General features: G+C 45.3%; 1 protein-coding gene across 2 annotated transcripts in view; it reads right to left on the bottom strand.

Annotated features, from left to right (window-relative positions):
- Nucleotides 1-2017: 2017 nt before the first annotated feature.
- LOC145297801 (protein mono-ADP-ribosyltransferase PARP6-like) overlaps nucleotides 2018-24316 on the bottom strand; it is a 145162-nt gene continuing 122863 nt past the window's right edge. For both annotated transcript variants that reach the window (XM_080144089.1, XM_080144090.1), the window contains exons 20-22: nucleotides 8484-8568; nucleotides 5242-5367; nucleotides 2018-2510 (exon numbers count right to left, since the gene is read on the bottom strand). In XM_080144089.1, coding sequence (XP_080000215.1) covers nucleotides 5256-5367; nucleotides 8484-8568 — 197 coding nt within the window. In that variant the 3' untranslated portion in view covers nucleotides 2018-2510; nucleotides 5242-5255. The remainder of the gene's footprint in view (nucleotides 2511-5241; nucleotides 5368-8483; nucleotides 8569-24316) is intronic.

Here is a 24316-nt window from a genome sequence, read left to right as displayed (position 1 = left end):
TCGCACCTCTCATATAGAGCCTGGGGAAAACCCCTTCAGGGTGTCTGAGCCAATAATGAGACACCTTCGTACCGTTCGCCGGAGCAAGACCAGTTCCATCTGAAGATGAAACCAAAACCTCCCTCCACCTCGCAGCAGCTTCCTTCTTATCACGCACCATTTGGCCCCCCACCGTGACGGGGCGATTCACCAGGTTCAGAGTAGTTCGGAAAGGAGCACTCTGGGTAACCTCGTGTACAATTCCTGCAGTTGCCGAAGCAAACAACTTCTCATACCTACTCTGCCTCATCAATGGAATCGAAGTCGCCAATGAAGGCAACCCCAATCCTCCATCAGTAACAGCGGCATGAAAAAAGCCGACCGGGCAGTCCTTTGGGAGCCTGAGCCACCAGCGAACGTTGTTTCTCACATTAATGTCGATTGCCCTAAGAGTATTGTGGTGCACGTTGCCCAAGACCAACGAATGCAAGAGCCGGGGCATCGCATATCCCCGCCAGAGTTCAATGCGCTAAAATACGGTTATGGCAGCGCAGTAGAATAGGGGAGACAGCAATTGGGCGCAGGAGGGTGGGCTCGCTGGCATCCGGCGACTTCGGGATAAGGGAGACTCTAGATCGGATTAGAGTAGGGGGGGAGGTGCTTCGCAAAGCAACACAAGATCCAAGGTGGCTGTCACTAGTTTGATCCTCTGCAAGGCCTCGTCGGCAGTGAGTCCATCCAGGCCAGGCGAGGAGCCCCCCCCCCCCCCCGTTAGGAAGAAAGACAAACCCACTTGGTGTCAAGTTGTTTATTTAAGAATCACGAGAACTCTGTGTGTTAAAGGTTAAAAGAGAAACTGTATTTACTAACTGTTTATTTGAGTTCGATCAGATCTTTGAAGCAAGCGATTGTTTTATTTTTAGAAATGAGGATTCAGATTATGGACTGAGAGCGGAATTTCTAAACAAAGAGAAATAATATCTGTGTGATGTTCAGAGGGCGAACATGAATGTTTATATATATATATATCAACAAGTTAGAGAGATACGGGGGAATGCGCAGAAGACAGACTCTCAGATGGATAGATAGAGAGAACAGAGAAAGTCAGAGCAGCGCGGGCTTTTGACTTAAAACACATTTCTTCAGATACCCAGAGACCGACACTCCACAAGGTTACAAACTGACGCCTTCGACCATATTCTTAGAATAATAACACATCGCTTCCTTCAGAACTCTGAGAGAATTGTAAGAACTGTACTTTTTTTTTTTTTTTTAATATATATTTGTGTGCAGAATCGTTTTATCCTGTTTTCTTTTACTACACTAAAAATTCACGTCTCTCTTTCGACGGCGTTCGTCGTTAAGAGGGTACACAACAAATTGGTCCAGGATATATATCTAGATGATCAACCGATAATTCAGTCATTTCCCCATACCAGTAACTTTAGACGGCCAAGAATTATCACCGGCAGTGGAAGGGTTCGGAGGTCGATGATAGTCCTCAACCGACTGGTGAAAGAGTGGGATGGGGGGTGGGGGGTGACACTTATATTTATATGGACTTTATGTTTACGGTATTATAAAATTTGTAATCCTTCAACATTTCAATTAAATTATGTATATATTTTGTTTACAGAAAGTTTAGATGTGATAAGTCATTGGTACCGTCAGTTTCAAACCCGATAATTAGGGCCATTTTAGATACCCATATCAAGCTCTCTTCAGCCAATACTCATCTGAAAAGAGCTTGATATGGGTATTTAAACGGTCTCTAATTATCGGGTTTGAAACCGACGGTACCAATGATTTAACTTTCTGTAAACAAAACATATAATACGCTCTTATTTTCGGATTTTCCTTATAATTGAGCAATTTGCTGGATTTCTTTAAAAAAAAAGAATAAAAATAAATATATATATATATATATATATATATATTATTACAAAATCACTAATTTTACTAAAATTTTTACAGAAATTGTTTCGACTGTCGACCTTAACCATTACAACTTATTAAAATTTCAAACAAAACTTTTCAATTTTTTTTTTTTTTTTTTGAAAACCTGAGAAATAATCACTAAAATAATGATGAACATTTGTGAAGGTTTTTTTGTTTGTTTGTTGTTTGTGTTCATATTTGCATTCAAATGTTCAAATATTGACCGATTAAAAGGGGGTTTACTTTCCTCTTTGGCAGAAGAAAAAAAAAAAAAAATCAAGATCTAGCGGACAGGAAGAGCTCGATGAATAAAGGATGGGAGACGGTTAAGATTTCTTTTGCAGTTGAAGCCGGTTTTCATTTTGATTTTGTCCAGATACGTTTCTGTGTGATGTCAGTTTTGCAATAAAAGCAACAACGAAGAAGCGCTCGATGCTGCTCATAGATATACAAATCTGATGGTGGCAGGGATGATGTGAAAAAAAAAAAAAATTTAATGAATAAATAAATTATCACAGTTAATGAAGACGGAAGAGGGAAAATATTATCTTCTGGTTTTCAGCCCAATTTCACAATTCTTGGATTTGTGGAATCTGGAAAAAAAAAAAAAAAGATGGTGAAAAAAATCCTAATTTAATCCACAGCAGTAGATTGTTCTCATCCTGTCAGCATCCCAATTTAAATAGAAGCATTTTTTTTTTTTAATTATTCAGACTACTATTATCTCGCAGTTCTGAATTTTTGAGGTGAGGAATGATAGTTTTATTTGGATTAATCGGATGAATGTTCTCATCTTGAGTTTTATTCGCACAACATTTTGGTCGATGCAACCGCCCCCTAATATTCTCATCAGTTGCTATTCTTGATATTTGATGATTATTTGATGAATATTTATTTGCACTTTATGTTTACAGTATTATGCAATCTGTAGTTCTACGGCATTTTAGTATTTCATTCATTTATTTATATATATATATATATATATATATATATATATAACATTTTCATCCCAAACAAGGCACAGTGCCACTTTGATGCAAGGGGCTACTATTGGGGACATAAGTTGCAGGGATACTATGTAGGGAGTTGAGCAGCAAGTTGACTGTTCACATTACACTTGAACTTCTGCATGTCAGTACAGTTGGGAAAGTAGAAGCCTGAAGGGAATTCCAAAGTTTTTTTTTTTTTAATGGTAGTCACCGCTTATTAAGGCCTGGAAGCCACTCGGGGATAAGGGTTATTGCGTGTACAGTAATCAATGGGATAATCTTGTAGTAATCGTTAGTAATGGAGATTTTATAAAGTGGATTACTTAAGGGGGCGGTTTATCAGGAATTTGTTTATGTTGGACTTGAAGACATCCAAGTTGTAGTCAAGTGGGAAACAGGCAACGGAAGAGAGTTCCACAGTTATGCACTTCTAAGAAAGAAGCTTTGTTCACGAAATCTTCGTTTTTATTTAGGCACAGATAATGAGTGGGGAAAATTATTGACAGTGGTTTCAGCTAGATGGGTGTTTTTCGTGAAAGATTGCCAAGGGGGAACCAAAGATTGGAGCTCAGACGAGCACTTGCCATGGAAATAACGACAAAACTAAGACAGGCTCACAACGTCTCTTCTGTGAGAGAGAGGTTGCAGGGAAGAGAAAAGGGCATCCCCCACTAACCCACAAAGTCTATTTTGTACTCTGTCAAGGCAGGATAGGCTGTTTTCAGCAGCTCCTGCCTAGATGTGGAAGCAATACTCCATCCTTCGACATACTTGGCTTTTATATAGATAGAGAATTGCATCAGCAGTGAGATATTTACTGGAGTGGTAGAAGGATCCCACCATTTTTCCAGCGACCTTGGCAACAGACTTGATGTATGTGTTCCATTTCAGATCAGGAGTAAAGGTCAATCCCAGAAGCTTGTCAAAACATGGAGCCTCTCCAAGACGAGAGCCATCCATTTCAATTGATGCCAGATGGGGGTCAGAGCATTGATGATGTAAATATAGAAGCTTGGTTTTAGATGCATTAAAAGTAACCAGCCACTCCTTTCCCCATTGTACCACGCGCTCAAGATTAGAGGAGAGAGAATTAGAGAGAATTTGTCATTTAAAGCCTTTGATGTGTTGCCATAGATGGTCGTGTCATCAGCATAGATGTCAACAAATGATTTAAGTATGTGTTTTGGGAGATCATTGATGTAGATCAGGAAGAGAGTTGAGTCCAGGATGGACCCCTGAGGGACTCCAGCATTAATACTGTAGGCCTCTGATTTCTGCCCATCAACCACTACTCTTATGAGCCTATCAGAGAGAAATCATTTAATAATTGAGAAAACATTTCCAGTTATACCGTAGCTGGAAATCTTATGAAGTAGGCCTTTATGCCATACCTTATCGAAGGCCTTTGATATGTCAAGAGCAATTGCCCTAGAAAGGAAGCCTTTGTCAAGAGATTCACTAATCCTATGAGATATAATCATTAGCACATCTGCTGTAGATCTAGCAGAATGGAAACCTAGCAGTTCTAGGGAAGAAATTATTAGAGTAGAAGGCTTCCTTGCATTTGGGGATCTCTACGGAGTAAGGGTGACACTTTGTTGGTTGTCGAGTTTGTCGAGGGGGTACAAGGGTTTATAGTTTGTTGGAGAATCTACCGTTAAAATACTTGTAAAACAAGCAGAGGGATGCAACATTTCGTTGATGGGACAGAGGCTGAAGCTTAAATGACAGTTCAGGACCTATCAGGTTGGTGACTCTCTATATGGTAATTGTGACACACTGCACTGAGGATTCCTGAAAGGATGAAACACCAGTGTCTGTAGATACTTTAAAAAAATTATTATAGTAATAATTATGTCATCCTCTTTAAGAACTCGGTTCTTATTGTTGAGCACTTTAAAATTGAAATGCATATTGAATTTTGGATTGAATTCAGTTCATCTAAACGACTGAATTGTGACTGCATTGATTCTTCTTTGTTACTAGGAACTACTCAACGCTCCAAAACATCCAATGATTTTGTACATTAAGAATTACAAAGAAATTTTAAACCAGAAAAAAAACTAACGGACTTCTCCGTATTAACCCTTATATCCAAAAAAGTAAAATTGTACTGAAACTTTATTATGTACTTACTTGTTAGGTTTAAAAAGAAGACCGTACACCAAAATGTACGCAAGTTCATCCAAATATATATTATCTTAGAGATTTTAAAATTAAATCATTTTGTGTCGTATTTATAAGACAATGGGACCTAATGAGTGAGGCATCAAGTGGCTTCATGCTTTGTCTGAAGCGATGAAATATTAATGAAATGAATAAAAAATATAATTACTTTGGTTGTTGGCCTCACTTGTCCCTCATGGCATTCATTCGGCACTGGACAGCTTTTAGGATTTGGTTCTCAACTCCAGCTCTTTGGGTGCTGATTTCGGCACCTCCCACTTGACTGTCTTCATAGCTGACAAAAAAAAAATGAATATGCATGAAAAGACAACTTTATGAGAAAGTAAACATCAAATGTATAAGAAAATAATAAGTGGAAAAAATTTAATTATATCAATCAATGAATCTATTTTGCCCTTAACTCATTAGAAGAAATACTATCAATCCACGAAAATAAAATAAAATGCATTTAGGCATGATTCCAAAATCCGAAAATTGTGCTATGAAACAGTTATACTGTCAAGAATTTTAAATGTCAACATAATTAAAAGAATAACTTGTAAGATGGTCAACATCATAAAATTTGGAAAATAGACTTTTGTTATTCGTTTGTTATACAAATATATATAGTTATGTATGAACACACAAACTCAAATACATCACTGATGTTTCAAACCTCTGTGTATAGTATCTCTTTACTATATAGATACAATCTTCCTCTGGAGTCATCAGATCGAAGCTTGTCTTTAATCAGGGCTCTATATTGCAAGTGAAACAGTTGCATTTGTGAGTGATTTTTCAAAGTGGCGACTAGAAATAACGAAATGCTTATCTTTTGGCAATTGCATTTCTTTCACTGACAATCTTCCAAAGCTCACTACTCAGTGAAAAATATCTTTTCAACTTTTTTTTTTTTTTTTAATAAAATGAACAAAGTTAAATTATTTAAACAATATAAGTTTAATAGAACAATATACATTTTTTTTTTTTTAACGAAGGCTGTTTAAAAAATATCTGAAGAAATTAGAATGTTTATACGTTCAAGTATCAACATAAAATTTGTTATAAATTTAGAATTACACTTATTTAAAAAAAAAAATACAGAAAAATCTTTATGATGTACATACTCGTCACAGAACGAAGATGTCATATTCTAAAAATCATGTGGGTTTGGCTAGTAACTTTTCTATTTGGTTGATTAACGAAAATATTAAGTTGTCAAAGGTCAACTAAAGATAAATTTGTCCGTAGAACCCTGTTTATATTCACATTTGCTAGTATTTTTTTTTTTAATCAATTTTCTTATTTTTTTTATCAATTTTCTTATTGTCTTTGCTGGGGATACCGGATGCCAGACATTCCCCCGTTATCTCAGACATTCCAACTAAGAAGTCTTTTTAAGATTCTAACAATCATTTCAAGTGCAATTGTTTGAATCTCTCTTGCACTTAGTTCACCGGGTATATTTGCCAGATAGTTTTTGAGATTCTTTTTATGAGTTTAGTTGCTCCTGTAATTAACAAAATGATGGCACTCTTCCTAAGATTCCAGTTTCTTTTCATGTCATCTATATAATCTTGGTATTTCGTCATCTTTTCCCCTCAGCTCTGTTTGACCAAGCATTATTGGGGACACTAACTTCTACTAAGGTTGCTTCTTTCTCCTTGTCCTATATAACTATGGCAGGTTTAACAGCTCCATTTTTTTGGTACATAGCTGTAAGAATTTACATAGTCATAGTGGATGGTGTATGAATTCTATCCAAGCTAAAGTACGTCCGCTGAGAAAGATCTGGCCTGATGATGAAACCAAAAAATGTTTCCGACGAGAAATCATGAAGGGTTCAAACATTTAATCTTTTTTTTTTGTGCGAAATAAAAATCGTGAAAAGTCAATAATATTCGGTCAATATAACACGAGACACACAACCAAGAGAATGAGCTGAAAAGACATTAAAGACGTTTTCTAAATTTTTGAGATGAGGATTGATAATTCTTATTTGTATTCTTTGGACTACTGTTCTCATCTTGAATTTTATTTTCACAACGTTTCAGTCGATGTAACCTCTGACCTTCTTCACGTGTATCTTGTTGAACTTTTTTTTTCTTTTTTTTTTTTACAAAACAGTCACCACTTATCAAGGTCCGGGGGGGCATTCGAGGATAAGAGTTAATGAGTGTACAGTAGTCAATGGGACAATACTGTAATAATCGTTAGTAGTGGAAATTTGGTAAATTGGATTACTTAAGGAGACGGCTCATCAAGAATTTGTTCACATTTAACTTGAAGACAACCAAATTGTAGTCAGTTGGAAAACAGGAAAATGGAACAGAGTTCCACAGACATGTAGTTCTAAGAAAGAAGCTTTGTTCATGGAATCTACGTTTAGGTTTTGGCACAGATTAAGAGAGAATAAATAAACTACTTGATCAAATTATGTGATTTTTGGAATTTTTCATCTTCGTCCTGTGATTGGTATGTGCATCATACAGACATTTCTGTATTTTCTTTAATTTCAAACACTGTCATAAGTGCCAATCTGAATAAGCACTTTTTTTAATGGATATTGGAGTGATAGTTTTCACATCTTAGGATTAAAGCTAGTTTGTTGATTAGCGTGTAGAAACCTTGTCATGGGTGAATTGCAGAAGGCTTCTTCATTATTTTAGTTTGATGTGTACGCAAATAGAAACACAGGATTAGTTGACAAAAAGGAAATAGGTAGAGTATGCGTTACTAACGAAGTAGTTTTTAGTTTTTAGAGTTTGAATTTAGAAAAAAAAAAAGTAACACTCGTTCTCTTTCAAACTATTTACTTGATCAGATTGAAATGTTGCATGATGGTTATCGTTGTTAAAGAGCATCGGATCCACACATCAAATTTTGAAAAATTGAAAGTTGAAAATTCTGTCAAAATTTTGATTGTGACCAAATTTTACAAAATCATAAGATGCAGGACTTCATTAACTACAATAACGACCAAGTAGCAAGTTTCTACGATGAACAAACGTAAGATCACAAAAGGATCAGTTGGATCACTACCATTCCAGAATGGTATCGCACTGCCAATGCAGTCTTCTATCTGTATAAGAGCCAAGTATGCCCTATAATGCAGTACTGTTGCCACATCTGGGCAGGATCTGCTCCACGCCGTATTCAGCCTTAATAGAGTTAAAAAACGACTTTGAAACCTTTTGCAACTTTTTTCTCATAGAAAAGACGTTGCAAGCCAGTATCTGATCTATCATTTTCATGGCAATTGCTCAACTGAACTACTTTTTCAGTTATTATTTATGTAATATGTAATCGTTGTTGTTGCTTTACGGAATCATTTTAATCAAATTTATTTCTGCAAGAGTTTGGAATAAAATAAATGTTGGAAATAAAAAAAAAAATTTTTTTTGTACTCACACAAAAAAGAATCGTGTGCAAACAAATTCGCTTTTTGTACAAACCCAAACGTTGCCGTGTTTTTTCAGTTCAGGTGATTTGATGACTGGAAAAAAAAACAAAACAGATTTTTAAAAAACAGGAATAATAAAAAAAAAAAATAAAAAAAAAAAACAGATTTTTAAAAAGCAGGAATAATAAAAAAAAAAACAAAAAAAAAAAACAACAAATTTTCAAAAAACTCAGAAATAAAAAGACCAGAAATACAAGACATTAAGTGACCATATATCTACACTAGACTTATTATCCTGTTAAAAAAATTATAGCTTGTCAACTTAAGAGTGATTTATATTGAACTTTTACAGTAAATGTGGTATTGTGGTGACTAATCTTTATTAATCCCGAACAGGGCACTGAATGAATACGTTAATACTTAGTTTGTTGCAATATCTCCCACATAAGAAACTCACTTTATGTCTGACACTGCTTTCGTGGGAAAACAAGAACATCCGTTTTGAATTCTCATATCTGTTGGACGACCTTTAGAAATTGATTTCAAAACTAACCTTTCTCTAGTCAGGTCTTTATTTATCCTTTTTTTTTTTTAAATTTTTTTTTTTTATTGTATTTTCACCCCAAACAAGGCACAGTGCCACTTTGATGTAGGTTGGTTGGTTGGTTGTTTTTGTTTTACGGCATATCAACCCTTTTCAGGTTATTTAATGCCAAATCCAGTGATTCGGGAGAAAAATTTTTAATAGAATATATTTGTTTTTTTTTTCAAGTCGGTTTCTATTCAACCCATAGTTGGGACCCCAACAGGTACTACCACTCTGGGTCAGAGTGGACCTGGGAGCAATGGCAATTAAGGGGTGGCTCCACACTCCCCAAAGCCCGCAAACTGGGGCCTCACCATTGGATATAGTTTAAGGTCGTATCCAGGACCCTTTGATGTAGGGGACTCTTATTTGGGACATAATTTGCAGAGATACTATGTAGGGAGTTTAGCAGCAAGTTGACCGTTTACATTACACTTGAACTTCTGCACGTCAGTACAGTCAGGGAAGCAGAATCCCGGAAGGGAATTCCAAAGTCTAGCAGTTCTGGGAGAAAAACTATTGGAGTAGAAGGCTTTCTTACATCTAGGGATTTCTACTGTGAAGGGGTGGGATTTAGCTGCTTGTCGGGTTTGTCAGGGGTATTTATGTTGAGAAGGTACAAGGGCTTATAGTTCGTCGGTGCATCTACCATTAAAATACTTATGAAACAGGCAGAGGGGTGCAACCTGATAGTTCAGGGCCAATTAGGTTAGCGACTCTCTTTTGAACCCTGTCCAGGAGTGAGACTAGTAGCAGATGCACCAGCTCAAATGTGACAATAATACTCCATACATGGGCGAATGGTGGCCTTGTAGAGGTACAGGATACTTTCAGGCATAAGTAACTTTCTAGCACGGTAGAGAGAGCCCACCTTCTTTCCTCTCGAATCTATTATCACTACCTCCCATCTTTTCCTTGGCGTTTTCTCTTAACTGACTGCTACCTCAACTGTTTTACATCTATTAACTTCGGCATTCTTCTCAATTATTTTTATGAAAAAAAAAAAAAAAAACAGTCCTGTTTGTTTACAATGTAGCATAAACAATGCCGGACGATACCAGATAACCTTGCTAGCCTAGAATAAATTGGTTATTTGAAATTAAATTCTAATTGAAATAAATATTTGTATAAATATAGACTAAAACGATAAAGTTTTAGAGAAACAGTATTAACAAAATGGGTTCTAGAACGATTAAATTAATAATTTAAAAATAGGTCTGGCCTCTAGCAGTTTAACGTAGAGGTCACTTAAGATGTGGATTTTAGAATGAGACGTGGAGATTGAGTTGATTAGAAAAGTTGGGTTTTTGGAGCTAACAAGAGAAGTTGGGTTCTCCGAACGCCCAAGAGGCAGATCGAATCCAACAGACTGGAAATGTGAAGAAGAACGGTACTTGCAACTTCGAGAAGAAAGGGACTACCGAAATAAAGAAGAATAAATATTATTTAATCAATGATTTGTGTTGGTCTTTTTCTTCAGAAAAGTTGAAGATTTTTATTTCAGGTCTAATGGTCCAAACAGGTGAACCAAAAAAATATCGGCTGAATGGAACCTATTAGACAAGAAGGTATTGTGCCCTTCAATGTTTTGCAATCTGTATATTTCTTGTGAACAGTCCCTTCAATGTTATACATACGTTCATATAACCACTAGACGATCAATATACAAATATGCATATTATATTTCACTTTTTTTGCATACAAATTCTTAATTTATGAAGCTCAATATAATTACAGACCATATAACATACAAATAACAAAAGTTTATATTCCAAATTTCATGATGTTGACCATCTTACAATTTATTCCTTTATTCGTTTACATTCACAATTCTTGACAGCACCTGTGTTTCATAGTGCAAAATCATTCATTTAATTATTAGATCAATCAATGAATCTATTTTGCCCTTAACTCATCAGAAGAAATAACTATTAATCCATTAAAAGAAACTAAAATGCATTTGGCATGATTACAAAATCCGAAAATTGCGCAGCGAAACAGTCGCTGTCAAGAATTGTGAATGTCAACATATTTAAAGGAATAAATTGTAAGATGGTCAACATCATGAAATTTGGAAAATAGACTTTTGTCATTTGTTTACTACTTGGCCTTCGGGACAAGATCAAAGTGTAGTATCTGTTCTCTGATACATACACAGCGATAGGCAGTCGTGTTCTGGCGACACATTCTCGTGCCCGGAGAGCTTGTTGGGTAGCGTTCTGTCCGCACCCCCACTTTGTCTGTCTTTCTCTGCTCTCCCCCCTCCCCCACGGGGGGGGATCCGAGCTGATAATTTACGACCTTCCCGCGAGGGAGGGTCGGAAACACTTTCTCTCTTCCCTCCACTAACCTCCCACTCCCTCTCTCAGTTCTATCTCCCCTCTTGCCGCCTTTGGCGCCACTTCTTTTTGGCGCCAAAGTCGGCTCCCAATTTGGACGCCGACTCCACGTCACTCATTTTGGTGAATTATACAGAAGAGAGAGAGCTTTTTTCAAAAATGGACACCCCCAGCCCGGGGACCACCAATACAGATACCCCCAGCCAGGAGGCTACCACAAGAAAAACTGCTCCCCAAGAGGACGGCTCCCCAACAGGGGAAGCAAAAAGCAACGGGGCATACCGCCCGGACACGAAACCGAAGGACGCCCCCCAGAAGGGAGAAAACTCACCAGCAGCTCCCCAAGAGGGCGACTCCCCACAAAGGGGAGAAAAAACAATGTTGGACAGGGCATCCCGCTCTGACAACAAAAATCAAGAGGCAGTAGCCCCAAAGGACGATAAGAGAGACAGTGCTCCCCAGGAGGGCTACTGCCCCAAAAGGGGAGCAAATCAAGAAAACGAGGGGGCATACAGCCTAAACCTCCCCAAAACAAAAGGGGCAAAAGCTCCCAAGGACAATGCTCCCCAGGAGGCCGACTCCCCAAAAAGGGAAGTATTTCCTGGAAGAAGTATAGAGCAGGGAGAGTCGGTCCCAAAGGAAAGCGGAAAGGGAAATGCCCCTCAAAATAGCAACCCTTCCGCCAAGGAACAGCAAAAACAGTCCAACCTCACCAAAGATCCAACACCAACAAGAGGGTTGGCATGGGGGAAGACTGTAGAGAAGCAACTGTCCCCTCAAGAGTATAAAGACTTGTACTTGACCAAGTACAGACAATACATAGAGGGGGCAGAAATTAAACCAGTGCCAGGCGCTTGGGAGGCAATCGAAGACAGAGTGCTCTCCCTCATCATCTCGGATATGCCGGAAAACCGCCTCCTAGGGATGAAAAAGGAAGACATGGCAGGGCTCCTACATAAGCTAAATATCCCGGTATTATACCTGTACCAGAGGAGCTACGCCATGTGGGACATCCTCCTACCCACCAAGGAAGATGCAGAGAGACTCTCCCTCCAAGAAATAAAGCATGGGAGAGTCAAACTAACACCTGAATACCAGGGCAAGAGAAGGACTCGGGTGCAGGTATTTAATGTGCCAACCCAAATACCTGCGGAAGTATTAGGATGCCTCTTCAGCCAGTACGGTGAGGTAGAACAGGTGACCCCAATACGGTCAAAAACTGGGACTCACCTGGGCTGCTACACAATAGCAATGAGGCTGAAGAGGAAAGGTTTTCAGGCAATACCACCGCTGCTGACATACAAAGACGCCAGCATAACGGTAGTGGTGGAGGGCCGTCGTCCACACTGTTGGTTCTGCCAAAAGCAGGGCCACATGGCTAGGAGTTGCCCCCAAAGGGTAACCCCTAATCCAATAACCCAAAAGGCGGTCACATCCACTGAGACAACGCCCGCACCAAAACAGGCGGCAACAACCCCTGCAACTGCAGCACCAACCCCAGCTCCAAGGAAAACTCAAACCACCCAGGAGGCCAAGGGGGAAGAATGGAGCACGGTAGTGAGACAAAAGCGGAAACACTTAATCCCTTCTGCCATCGTCCCACCACCAGCCCAAAAATCGAGGCAGGAGCCTCTGCAAATGCAGAAACAACAACAGCCACCGCAGCCAATGCCGCGGAAACAACTGCAGCAGCAACTACTGCAACAGCAAAATCAGCAAGTGCAGCAGAAGCAGCAGCAGCAACGACACCAGCGAGAGCAGCAACAACAAAAACAGCTGCAGCAGCAAATAGAGGAGCAGACACAACCAACGGTCCCCACACCAATCGAAACGGGGATCAAGCGGAGAAAAGACTGCTCCTCTGAGGATGAATCCGCAAGTGAGAGGGAGAGGAACTCAACCTCACCTCTCCCCGGTTCATTCGAAAGAATGAAAAAGAAGAAGAAAAGAGGAAGAAAAGGTGGCCCCCACTCCCTGTGAACATACACCACCCCTAACAACAAAATCCACTTCCACCCCCAAACCACACACTGCAACAACACCAGACACCGCACCAACACCAGACACCGCACTAACACCAGACACCGCACCAACACGAGACACCACACCAACACCAGACACCGCACCAACACCAACACCAGACACCGCACCAACACCAAACACTGCACCAACACCAACACCAACACCAGGCACCACACAAACACCCGTCCCCACACCAAGGCAAACTGAGCCACTACCCCAAAAAGAAAATGAAAAGAATGAACCGAGGGAGAGGAGAGACTCCTCTGCCTCTTGCAGACCAAAGGTCCTTGCCCCTGAGGAACTATGTTATGTAGACCCTCTATCTGTGGCCACAGACATTTCCCATCGGCAGAGGAAAAACTTAAAACCTCTGCTCGATTACAAACAGATAGAGGGGAAAGATGTAAATATCCCCTCAAATTTCCCGGACGCCCCACTCCTAATAACCTTTGTCAGAACTCCAGAGGCCTGCAAGACCAACTTGTGGACAAGGCTGCAGGCCGCTGAAGGGGCGTTTCCGGGAATTGAACTGGTTAAAAAAAATGACCCTTCTCTTGATGAACTGTCAAAACAATGCAAGGGAAGGGTCCCAGTGTTGGTCCATCCGTCACTCTATAGGGCCCTTAAATTGACCTACCCTTTGGATGTCGGCAGCATTGTGAGAGAAGGTCAGGACATGAAAAACCTGACCACCTTGAGCATTGCACACAACGTCGGTGTCCTTTCCCCGGCTGACTTCGGAGCTGAGTGTAACACACCTTAAGGTAGGTACCATGGCTTTGAATTTGGCTAGTCTGAATGCGAGGGGCTTGAGATCATCGGGCCGGGCGGCTCGCCTCCGGCACGACCTCTTGTCCCTGGGAGTGGATGTCGCTGCGATTCAGGAGACGCATTTCGTTTCCTCTGTGGACTGTCAGGTGCTGGCCCGAGACTTTGAGGTTTTCTCAGCATATGGCAGCCCGCGGGGGAAGGGAGTTTCCGTGCTGGTTAAACGTACCCTGTCGGCGACGGTCGACGTTGTCCATAGAGATGCAGTGGGTAGGCTGGTTGTGGCCGATGTTGCCGTAAAAGATTCTGTGTTTCGGGTGATTGCGGTTCATGCGCCCAGCACCGCTCGTGAGAGGGTCTCATTCTTCAGTCAGCTTGACGCGTTTGTGGATTGTCGGAAGCGGGTAGTGCTAATGGGGGATTGGAATTCCATCTTAGACCCCGACATAGATAAGGTAGGAGGCGGAGCTAGAGGATCGGAGAGGTGCGAGTCCAGCCTGGCTGATCTGATGGCTAGATGCGGTCTGGTCGACAGGTTTCGGGTCGAGCATCCAGGGCGGGAGATGTGGACGTGGACCAATAGTGTTTCCTCCTATCCAAATACTTATTTGGACAGGATGTTAGTTAGGAGAGGCGAAGTAGACTTCTTATCTTGTCCCACGTTCACTTGGCTAGGCCAGACGGACCATAAATTAGTTATGGCCCGGCTGAAGCTAGGAAATAGGCCTAAGTTAGCGGGGTACTGGAAGTTAAACACCTCCCTTCTGGAGAGACAAGACTTCCAAGATCAGTTAAGAGAATTGATTAAAAAGGCACTAGTGGGGGCGGTTACCGGGAGTAAGTGGTGGTTAGGTCTCAAAGCCAAGATCAGAAGCTTCTCCGTCAAGTATGCCCAGCGCCTCGCACTAGATAAGGCCAAGACGAAGAAGAAGCTAGAGCAGAAACTAGCCCAGGCTACCGGGGAGGGTGATAGGGTTAGTCAGGAACTAGCTAAGCAGGACCTTCTACGCGAGACTAGCGAGCGTTACGAAGGCCAAGTAGTTAGAGCTAGGCTTAGAAAGATAGGCAACGAAGCAGTCAATTCTGATGCAGACGTGCGCCGTGAGGTTTCTAGGCGTGGCTCGGACAAATATATTGCAAAAATCAAACATCCGAATGGACGCACCCTGGAATCGACTCGGGAGATCTGCGAGGGGTTTCGAGAACATTTCGAGGAGCGTTTTACGCAGCAGCCCGATCTTCCGGTCCTTGAGTTTAGCGACTATTTGGCCGACTCTCCCCGCCTCGAGGCGGCTAGAGCGGCTGGTTGCGAGGGCCGGGTGACGGAGCAGGAGGTCTTTACTGCGCTGAAGCAGGTCAGCTGTGACAGATCGCCAGGACTTGATGGTCTGCCATACGAACTGTACTTGAGGCTGTCGCCCATGTTTCTGCCTCTTCTGACGGATATGTTCAACCATTGGTTTGCTCAGGGATCCATCCCAGGGCAGGTGACCAAGGGAGTGATCACATTGCTGAAGAAAGGTGACGGGCATGGAGGGGAAGAGTTAGATGACTACAGGCCCATAACTCTGCTAAACACAGAGTTGAAGATTTTGGCCAAGGTCCTGTCGAATCGGCTGCAGGTTGTTATCGACGAGTTGGTTGAACCAGAACAGAACTACGCTGTGAAGGGGAGATCGATTCAGAACAACTTGCACCTGATCCGCATGATCCTAGAGGGGGGAATAGATGACGACACAGAAGCCGCGCTGATAAACTTAGATCAGTCCAAAGCTTTCGATAGGGTCGACCATCGTTTCCTGGCATCTGTCTTAGAGGCCGCCGGTTTTAAACCGGACTTTTGCAAGTGGATCTCCATAATGTATCGGCAGCCCATGGCTGTCGTGCAAGTGAACGGAAAGCGCTCGAAACCCTTTGTTATCTCTCGGTCGGTTCGTCAGGGTTGTCCGCTGTCGCCCCTGCTTTATGTCCTGGCTTTGGAGCCTCTTCTCCGCAAGCTGAGACATGGGGAGGCAAATTCGGCCCTGCGCGGAATGGCTCTGCCTGGCGGCTCAGCTGCCAAGGTATCCGCGTTCGCCGATGATGTCACGATCTTCGTGTCGGGCTCCAGAGACATTGAGGTCGTGTCGGAGGCACTCACACAGTACGAAAGAATTACAGGGGCCAAGATAAACCGCAACAAGTCGGTAGGACTGCGGTTGGGCGCATGGAGTGGCAACGCAAACCTCCCTGCGCCCTTCAGCTGGACAGATGGCCCGGTCCGGATCCTCGGCGTGTGGTTCGGACCGGGTCTCCAGCTTGACAAGAATTGGTTGGAGGTACGGTCAAAGGTGGAGGCTGCAGTCAGTTCGTGGCTTCCTAGGAAACTTTCCTTAAAGGGTAGAGCTGAGGCGTGCGCCACTTACGTCTTTCCTCTCATCCTTTACCGACTGGCCGTACTTCCCCTGCCTGCACAACACCTAAAAGCTCTCGTCGAACTCTTGTCCTCGCTCCTTTGGGACAGAGGAAGACACTGGGTGAGCAGACAGGTCTGTATTCAACGTCCGTGTGAGGGAGGCTTGGGAATGCCGGACTTGAAGTGTCATCGAGATGCTGAGAGACTGGCCTTCCTGAGCAACTATATGCAGGAGGACCAACCGTGGCACCCCGTGGTTACTGCCGCCTTCCCCGACCTCGTTCTCGACCCTTCCATCGAGAGCCGTCGCAGGCCGCGGGGAGAATCTGCCTACATGAAAGAGTGCCGAGCCGCGCTAAAACGACTACCAAGGTCCAGTGACCTTGTGACTGCTACCCGTAGGGAACTCCACAGGGATCTAGTGAGGGAGGCCGCTGACGACCCGCTATGCGCGCGTTTGGGGTGGCAGCAGAGTGAGATCCGCTCCGCGTGGAGCTGGGCGCCAGGTTCGAGTCATCTGAACAATTCGGAGTTCTCTCTGACCTGGCGATTGGCCCGAAATGCACTTCCACTCAACAACATACAATGCAGTTCTGGGTTTCTGGAGTCGCCCGATTGTCCCCGTTGTGGGACAACGGCTGTGGAAACTACGGATCACGCTTTCTTTGATTGCCGCGAACTCCGCCAGTACTGGTCGTATGTCAGTGGGGTGACGGCTCGCATCGATCCTGAGCATCCTCGCCCAATTACTGTATCCAATGTTGTGGACAACGTGAGGCCGCCGTGGGACCGGGAAAGACAAATGGTCTACGTTACGATTCTGGCCGTGGCGAGAATGGTGATTTGGACGTCGCGTCTGCAAGGTTGCCGGGGGGTGTTGTCTTTTTCTGATCAAGATCTGATCGCGTTCTTTAAACACCAACTACGGGTGAAGATCAGATGTGATAGAAGAAGGCTGCATCGCGCGGCATTTGACAGAAGATGGATACATGTGGCAAGTCTGTGTGTACGAAGAGGAGCCAAATTCGAATACGTGTTCCCCGCCTAGGTGTGGAACGCGCAGTTCTGTAAAGTTAAATTAAACAAGTAGTCTCTCAGCTAGCTGAGTGTGTGTTCCATCCCTCCCCGATTAGGAAGCCTCCAAGATCCCCATCCCCTCTTACCTGCAATTTTTGTTTTTCACCCCTTCTTCTAAATTTTACCCATCTTGGAGAAAAAGAAATACAAACTAACCTCCATCCCTTACCCACAAAATTTTCTTTTCTCCATTCACCCCCATCTAGAGGGCATCCCCACCTAGAGACTGACCCGCAGAAGCGAGGTTCCTTTTACAAACCTAGTGGAACGGGCAGTCTATCAACTAGACGGGGTTGGGAGGGTCCTACTAATCACCTTTTGTTTTTTCTTCCCCCTCCCTCGACACAAATGAATTATTGTTACCATTTTATTGTTATCTTTTTTGTTTTTACACGTCAATAAAAAATGTTTTAAAAATTGGGAGTTACTAGGACGTCCCCCAAGATGAAAGGGTGAATGCGGTATTATGGTGAAAGAAGATACTAGCTGGGAGAAACTTTTGACTTTGTTTAGTTCTGGAGCGACAAGGATGACCAACGACCCCCAAAATCCCCCCTTTTGAGTTGGCCATGTGCCTAAGTTTTTTGTTCACCGTTAATTTTACTGTATTTTTTTAACATGAATAAAAGATTTAATATCTCAAAGTGTAGTATCTGTTCTCTCAGTTACTAAACTTTCCGCCACCGGGCTTTCGGGCTAGGTTAAGGTGTTTTCATACTAACCTTGGTTAGCAAGGACCGACCCCCTCCTTTGGGGAGTCAGGACCTAAAGGACCGACTCCACATTTGTGGGAGCTTGGACCCGGAAACCGATCCCCTTTTTTGGGAGACTGGAATCTCGGGACCAGCACCACTAGCTGGTAGTTGAGACCTGCTTTTGTTGTTTTTTTGCATGCGTTTTTTCTTCGTTCCGGTCTCTTCCCTCTAGAGACAGGGGATGGTCTAATTTCTCCACACTTAATTGCCTGAGCAGCACTCTGACCTGCCAGGCCCAAACTTTGTCTATCTTCGCTGCTCTCCCAGTGGATCGAGCAGACAGGGTTCTCTTTCTCGCTTCCGTTGGGGTAAGTTAGTGGGTAGGGTGACGTGGGGTAGGGCGGGTGCTTCGTTTCTGCTCCCCTCTGTGGGCAGGGATGCCTATCCCCTCTCTCTCTTAATTGCGACGCGGCACTCTGACCCGCTAGCACCCACTGCGTCTTTCTTCTCTGCTCTCCCCCCTCGCGGGGGGATCTGAGCTGCTAACCCGACATCCCCGTGAGGGGAAGTCAAAAACTCTAATTTCTTCAAAGTCCGCTCCTCCCCCTCCTCCCCCTCCATTCCCCTGGGTTTTCTTTTCCCCCACTACACTTTGGTCCGCGCCAGCGGCCAGTGCAACCGCCACGATGCCAGGCAGGAGGGGTACGTCACCCCAAATGCGCAGCATCTCAACTGCGAACGACTCCCTATGTGAGGGAGCTGATGCATCTCCCGGCGAGACGGCGCCAGGAAACAAGGTAGGGCCCCGGCGCGCGGCGACCTTGGAAGAAAGCGGGAGGGTAGGGCCGCAGCCCGCGGCGACCCCCCAAAAAGCACCTGCAACCGCTCCCCACGAGGGCAACCCAGCGGAAAAAGCTGCCGTTAAGTCACTAGCTGGGGAAAGTGCAGAACCCAGCCAACCAGCTGCACCCCAGGACGGCAGAACCAAGGGAGGAAGACCGGGGAACCCATCCCCCGCTCCCCCAAAGGGCGACTCCCCAACAGAAAAGGAGGAAAACAGCACCGCGGACCAAACCGAGGCGCTGGACGAAGATGTAATAGCCTCCATCTGCTCACTATTCGGCGGGGAAGACAGTGATTGGCCCCCCAACACTCCCCAAGAGGACCAAATACGGAAAAGGGGTGACTCTCCGGCCAGTGGTAACAAAAGCAAGCTGGAAGGAGAGACACCCTTGACAGTACCCACCAAGGCTCCAGCTGGGAACACGGCACCAGAAGGGGAGACACCTCCATCCCCCAAGGGGACAGCCACCCAGCAAAGGAAGAAAATAAGAAAGGGGAGCGGCCCGGAGAGCAAACCAAGCCAGGACGAAACAACGCCAAAGACACAATGGCCTACTTTGCCTGGTAACGGCCCAGTTCCGAAGCCAAAAATGCCCATAACAGGAGAGAGCCCCACAACACCAGCTACGCCCCCCAACCCGAGTCCAGCTGACACCCACCAGGATGGAGGACCGGCATGGGGCCCCAAAGAGCAGCAAGGGAAGTTGACGCCCGAAGACTACAGAGCACTCTTCGACTCCACTTACAAGGAGTATACCCAGGGGAACAACATCCAACCCCTCCCGGGTCAAGTGGAAGTTCTGGAGAAAAGAGTGCTCTCGCTGATAACTTCAGACACCAAGACAAGGGGTCTGACGGGCGTCAACAAGGACACCATGATGAACGTGTTGCTGGAACAGAACATTCCCGCCAACTACATCTGTAGAAGGAGTTACGCACAGTGGGATGTTCTGCTCCCCACCTCCGAAGACGCAGTCAGGCTGTCCAGGACCTGCCATCAGAGCAGGAACATAAAGCTCCAACCCATCTATATGAACAAGAGGAGAGCAAATGTTTCTGCTCTAAACGTCCCCTGCTATATGGAGGCCAAACAACTGGGGGCTATCCTAAGCCAGTATGGGGACGTAGAGGAAGTCACCCCGGTCCGCGGATTAAGAAACATCATGACCGGGGACTACAAAGTACAGATGGTCCTGGACAAGGCTGGATTCTACGCCATCCCAGCCACACTCAAGTTCGGAGAGTGGACACTCTCCCTTATAGTGGAAGGGAGGAGGCCCCATTGCTGGCTGTGCACACAACAAGGGCATATGGCGAAGGACTGTCCGAAGAGGAATGGAGGGAAGAAGCCCACAAAAGCGGCGGGAACAAGCGTGACAACAAATCAAGCCGCTGCTCCCGCGCCGGCCGCAAATCCTCCAGAGGCACCGACAGGCTGGGTGACGGTCGTAAAGAAAGGCAAGATCAACAAACAGCCATCCTTGCAGACAGTCACCCAAGACCAAGAACAACCGAAGAGCGAGACGGAGAAAATGGACACACAGACACCCTCCTCCTCAAACAAGAGGAAACTACCAGAATCTGAGGAGGAGGCCGCGTCAGAGGCAGAGGAAGAGACAACAACAGGCTCTATGGCCCTGAGCGCAACAGAGATCAGGAGGGCCAGGAGGAGGAAAAGCCGCAAGACACGCGCAAACCCTCCTACCCCCACTGAGACTGAGAAGGACTCCCTCGCAACAACAACACAGGATGAGCCCCCTGTGATCCCAACACCCCAGCAACCCGAACAACCTTCCCCCTCTCCTATAAAGGCCCCAAGAAACTCTTCCCGCCCCTCATCCCGTGACAGGAGCCAAAAAGAAGAAAACGAGCAGGCTACCCCCTCCCCAAGCGCTCAGCCTCCCCATCAACCAAAAGAGATCCCCTCCCCCACTCCCAAAGTCCGCACTGAACGGACCAAAAAGCTCCCCTTCCTGCCAGGAAGCAGGATTTGTGAAACAGACCCTCTCCAACCGGCTCCGGACCTTAAAGGACAACAGAAGGTCCGGTACAATAAACTTAAAAACTTTGAAAAAGTCGGTGGAGACCTAGTAACAGACCCCACTAAATTCAAGGACGCTCCCTTGTTGACCACTTTCGTTAGGGTCAACAAGGACGCTAGGACTGGAGGAATGTGGGCAATGATTAGGGCAGCGAAGAATGCGATCCCAGGCCAGCAGCTGGTGGATAGGGACCATCCTTCACTGACCAACATTTTCTTTAAATGTGAGGGTAGAATCCCCATGTATGTACACCCATCGCTATACAGGGCACTCAAACTAACCTTCCCCCTGGACGTGGGGGGCGTGGCCAAGGATGGATCACCTTCATCGGATTTACTAACCGGCAGCCTTGGCCAGGCCTGCCATGTCCTCACTGCCCAGGATTTCAGACCCGTCTGTGACAGTGCTTGAGGTAAGTGATCATGTCTTTGAACTTGGCTACATTGAATGTGAGGGGCATCAGGTGTCGAAGCAAGGCCTCGCGCGTTGTGAGAGACTTGGTGTCCCTCAAGGTAGATATCGCCGCTATCCAGGAGACCCACTTTGTTTATGACGAGGATTGTCAGGTGCTGGTAAACGATTACGATGTCTACTCAGCATATGGCAATACCTATAGTCGTGGAATCTCCTTGCTAGTGAGTCGCACCCTGTCAGCGTCGGTGAATGTTGTTCACGCAGGCGAGGACGGGCGGGCGCTTGTTGTTGATGTTGCTGTTAATTGTAGTGTTTTTCGGATTGTTGCTGTTTATGCTCCCAATGCTGCTGTAGAGAGGGCAACCTTTTTTCGACGGTTGGAGGGCTTCTTAGTGGATCCGGAACGGTTAGTTTTAATGGGGGATTGGAATGCAATCCTTGATCCCAAAATAGATAAGGTCGGGGGGACTAGCGGGTCGGCGTGGTGTGACAGCAGTCTGTCTGACCTGATGGCCTCGTGCGATCTCGTCGACAGATTTCGTCTGGATCATCCGGGGCGGGAGATGTGGACGTGGCATCCTGTAGTGCCTTCCCATCCAAGCACTTACTTGGATCGGATGTTAGTTAGAAGAGGCGATGTAGACTTCCTATCTTGCCCCACGTTCCACTTGCTAGGACACTCGGACCATAAACTTGTTATGGCCCGTTTGAGCTTAAGTGCTAGGCCTAAACTGGCCGGATACTGGAAGTTCAACAGCACCTTGTTGGAGCTGGAGGACTACCGGTTGAAGGTCACTGAGCTAATTCAGCGGGCTTTAGTGGGGGCGGTTACAGGGAGTAAGTGGTGGGTTAGTCTCAAGGCCAAAATTAGGCGCTTCTCTGTCCAGTATAGCCAACGCCTCGCGATAGATAAGGCTAAGGCAAAGAAGCGTTTAGAGGATAAGCTGACCCGGGCGGTGGAGGGGGGAGACCCCCTAGAGTTAGCACTAGCTAAACAAGATCTCAACCGCTTGGCTAGCGAGCGGTATGAAGGTCAAGTAGTTAGGGCTAGGTTAAACAAAGTTTCTAACGAGGCTGTGAATGTTGACGCTGTTGAGCGTAAGGCTGCTTTAAGGCGCGGTTCGGATGGGTACATTCGTAAAGTACATAACCTGGAAGGACACCCCTTAGTATCGACTCGGGAGATCTGCGAGGGGTTTCGGGAGCATCTATCGGTGCGCTTCACCCAACTACCCGGACTCAGGGTTGATGAGTTTGGCAGCTATTTGGCTGACTCGCCCCGCCTCACGGCGGCTCGGGCGGCTAGCTGTGATGGTCTTATTACTGAACATGAGGTCATTACTGCGTTGAAGCAGGTCGGCTATAACAAATCCCCGGGGCTTGATGGTTTACCCTACGAGTTTTACTTGAGGCTGTCGCCCATGTTGGTCCCTATTCTGAAGGATATGTTCAACCATTGGTTTGCCCAGGGTTCCATCCCTGGACAGGTGACCAAGGGTGTGATCACATTGCTGAGGAAAGGTCAACGGCATGGTAGGAGGGAAAACTTTGATGATTTTAGGCCCTTGACTCTGCTAAACACAGAGTTAAAGATTTTGGCAAAGATTCTTGCGAATCGCTTGCAGGTTGTCATCACTGACTTGATCGAACCGGACCAGACTTATGCTGTGAAGGGGAGATCGATTCAAGACAATTTGCACTTGATACGCTCGATCATAGAGGGGACAGAAGACGACGCCGAAGCCGCGCTGATCAGTTTGGATCAGTCCAAGGCATTCGATAGGGTCGATCATCGGTTCCTAGGATCTGTGCTAGAGGCCGCCGGATTTAATCCGGACTTCCGCAAGTGGATCTTTGTTCTGTATGACAGGCCGACGGTAGCGGTGCAGATCAACGGTAAGCTGTCGGAGTCATTCGCTGTCTCTCGGTCGGTGCGACAGGGTTGTCCGCTGTCGCCTCTGTTGTATGTCCTGGCGTTGGAACCCCTCCTTCGCAAGTTAAGGGACGAGGCGGCTACACCAGTCCTGCGCGGAATAGCTCTCCCTGGAGGCACACGAGCCAGGGTTTCCGCGTTCGCCGATGACGTCACCGTGTTCGTGTCTTGCCTCACGGACGTTCAAGCGGTGGTCAAGGCGCTCGCTCGATACGAAGAAGTAACAGGGGCCATCTTCAACCGTAGCAAGTCTGTTGGCCTGCGGTTGGGGGCCTGGACCGGGGTAAACTCGCTTCCAGGTATTTTCAGCTGGACCGATGGACCGGTCCGCATTCTCGGTGTCTGGTTTGGACCGGGACTTCAGCTGGAAAAGAATTGGTCGGAAGTACAGTCTAAGGTCAAATCGTCAGTAAAGACTTGGATTGGAAGGAAATTGTCCTTGAAGGGTCGGGCGGAGGCGTGTGCTACATACGTCTTTCCGCTCATCCTTTACCGTTTGTCTGTACTTCCTCTCCCTGCAGAACGACTAACCCGCTTACAAGGGCGCCTCGATTCACTTTTGTGGAACGAGGGTAAGCATTATGTCTGCAGAGAGGTCTGTGTTCAAAATCCGAGCGAGGGAGGCCTGGGTCAGCCCAGTCTCTTGTGTCATAGAAACGCCGAGAGATTGGCTTTCCTGGGTCGTTCGCTTGAAGGAGACGCTCCTTGGGTCCCTGTGGTTGAGAAC

This window comes from Euprymna scolopes, chromosome 18 (assembly GCF_053919585.1).
Source record: "Euprymna scolopes isolate OS-2025 chromosome 18, ASM5391958v1, whole genome shotgun sequence".
Lineage (NCBI taxonomy): Eukaryota > Metazoa > Mollusca > Cephalopoda > Sepiida > Sepiolidae > Euprymna > Euprymna scolopes.
The sequence above is the reverse complement of the archived record's forward strand: the minus strand, read 5'-3'. Positions and strand labels throughout refer to the sequence as shown.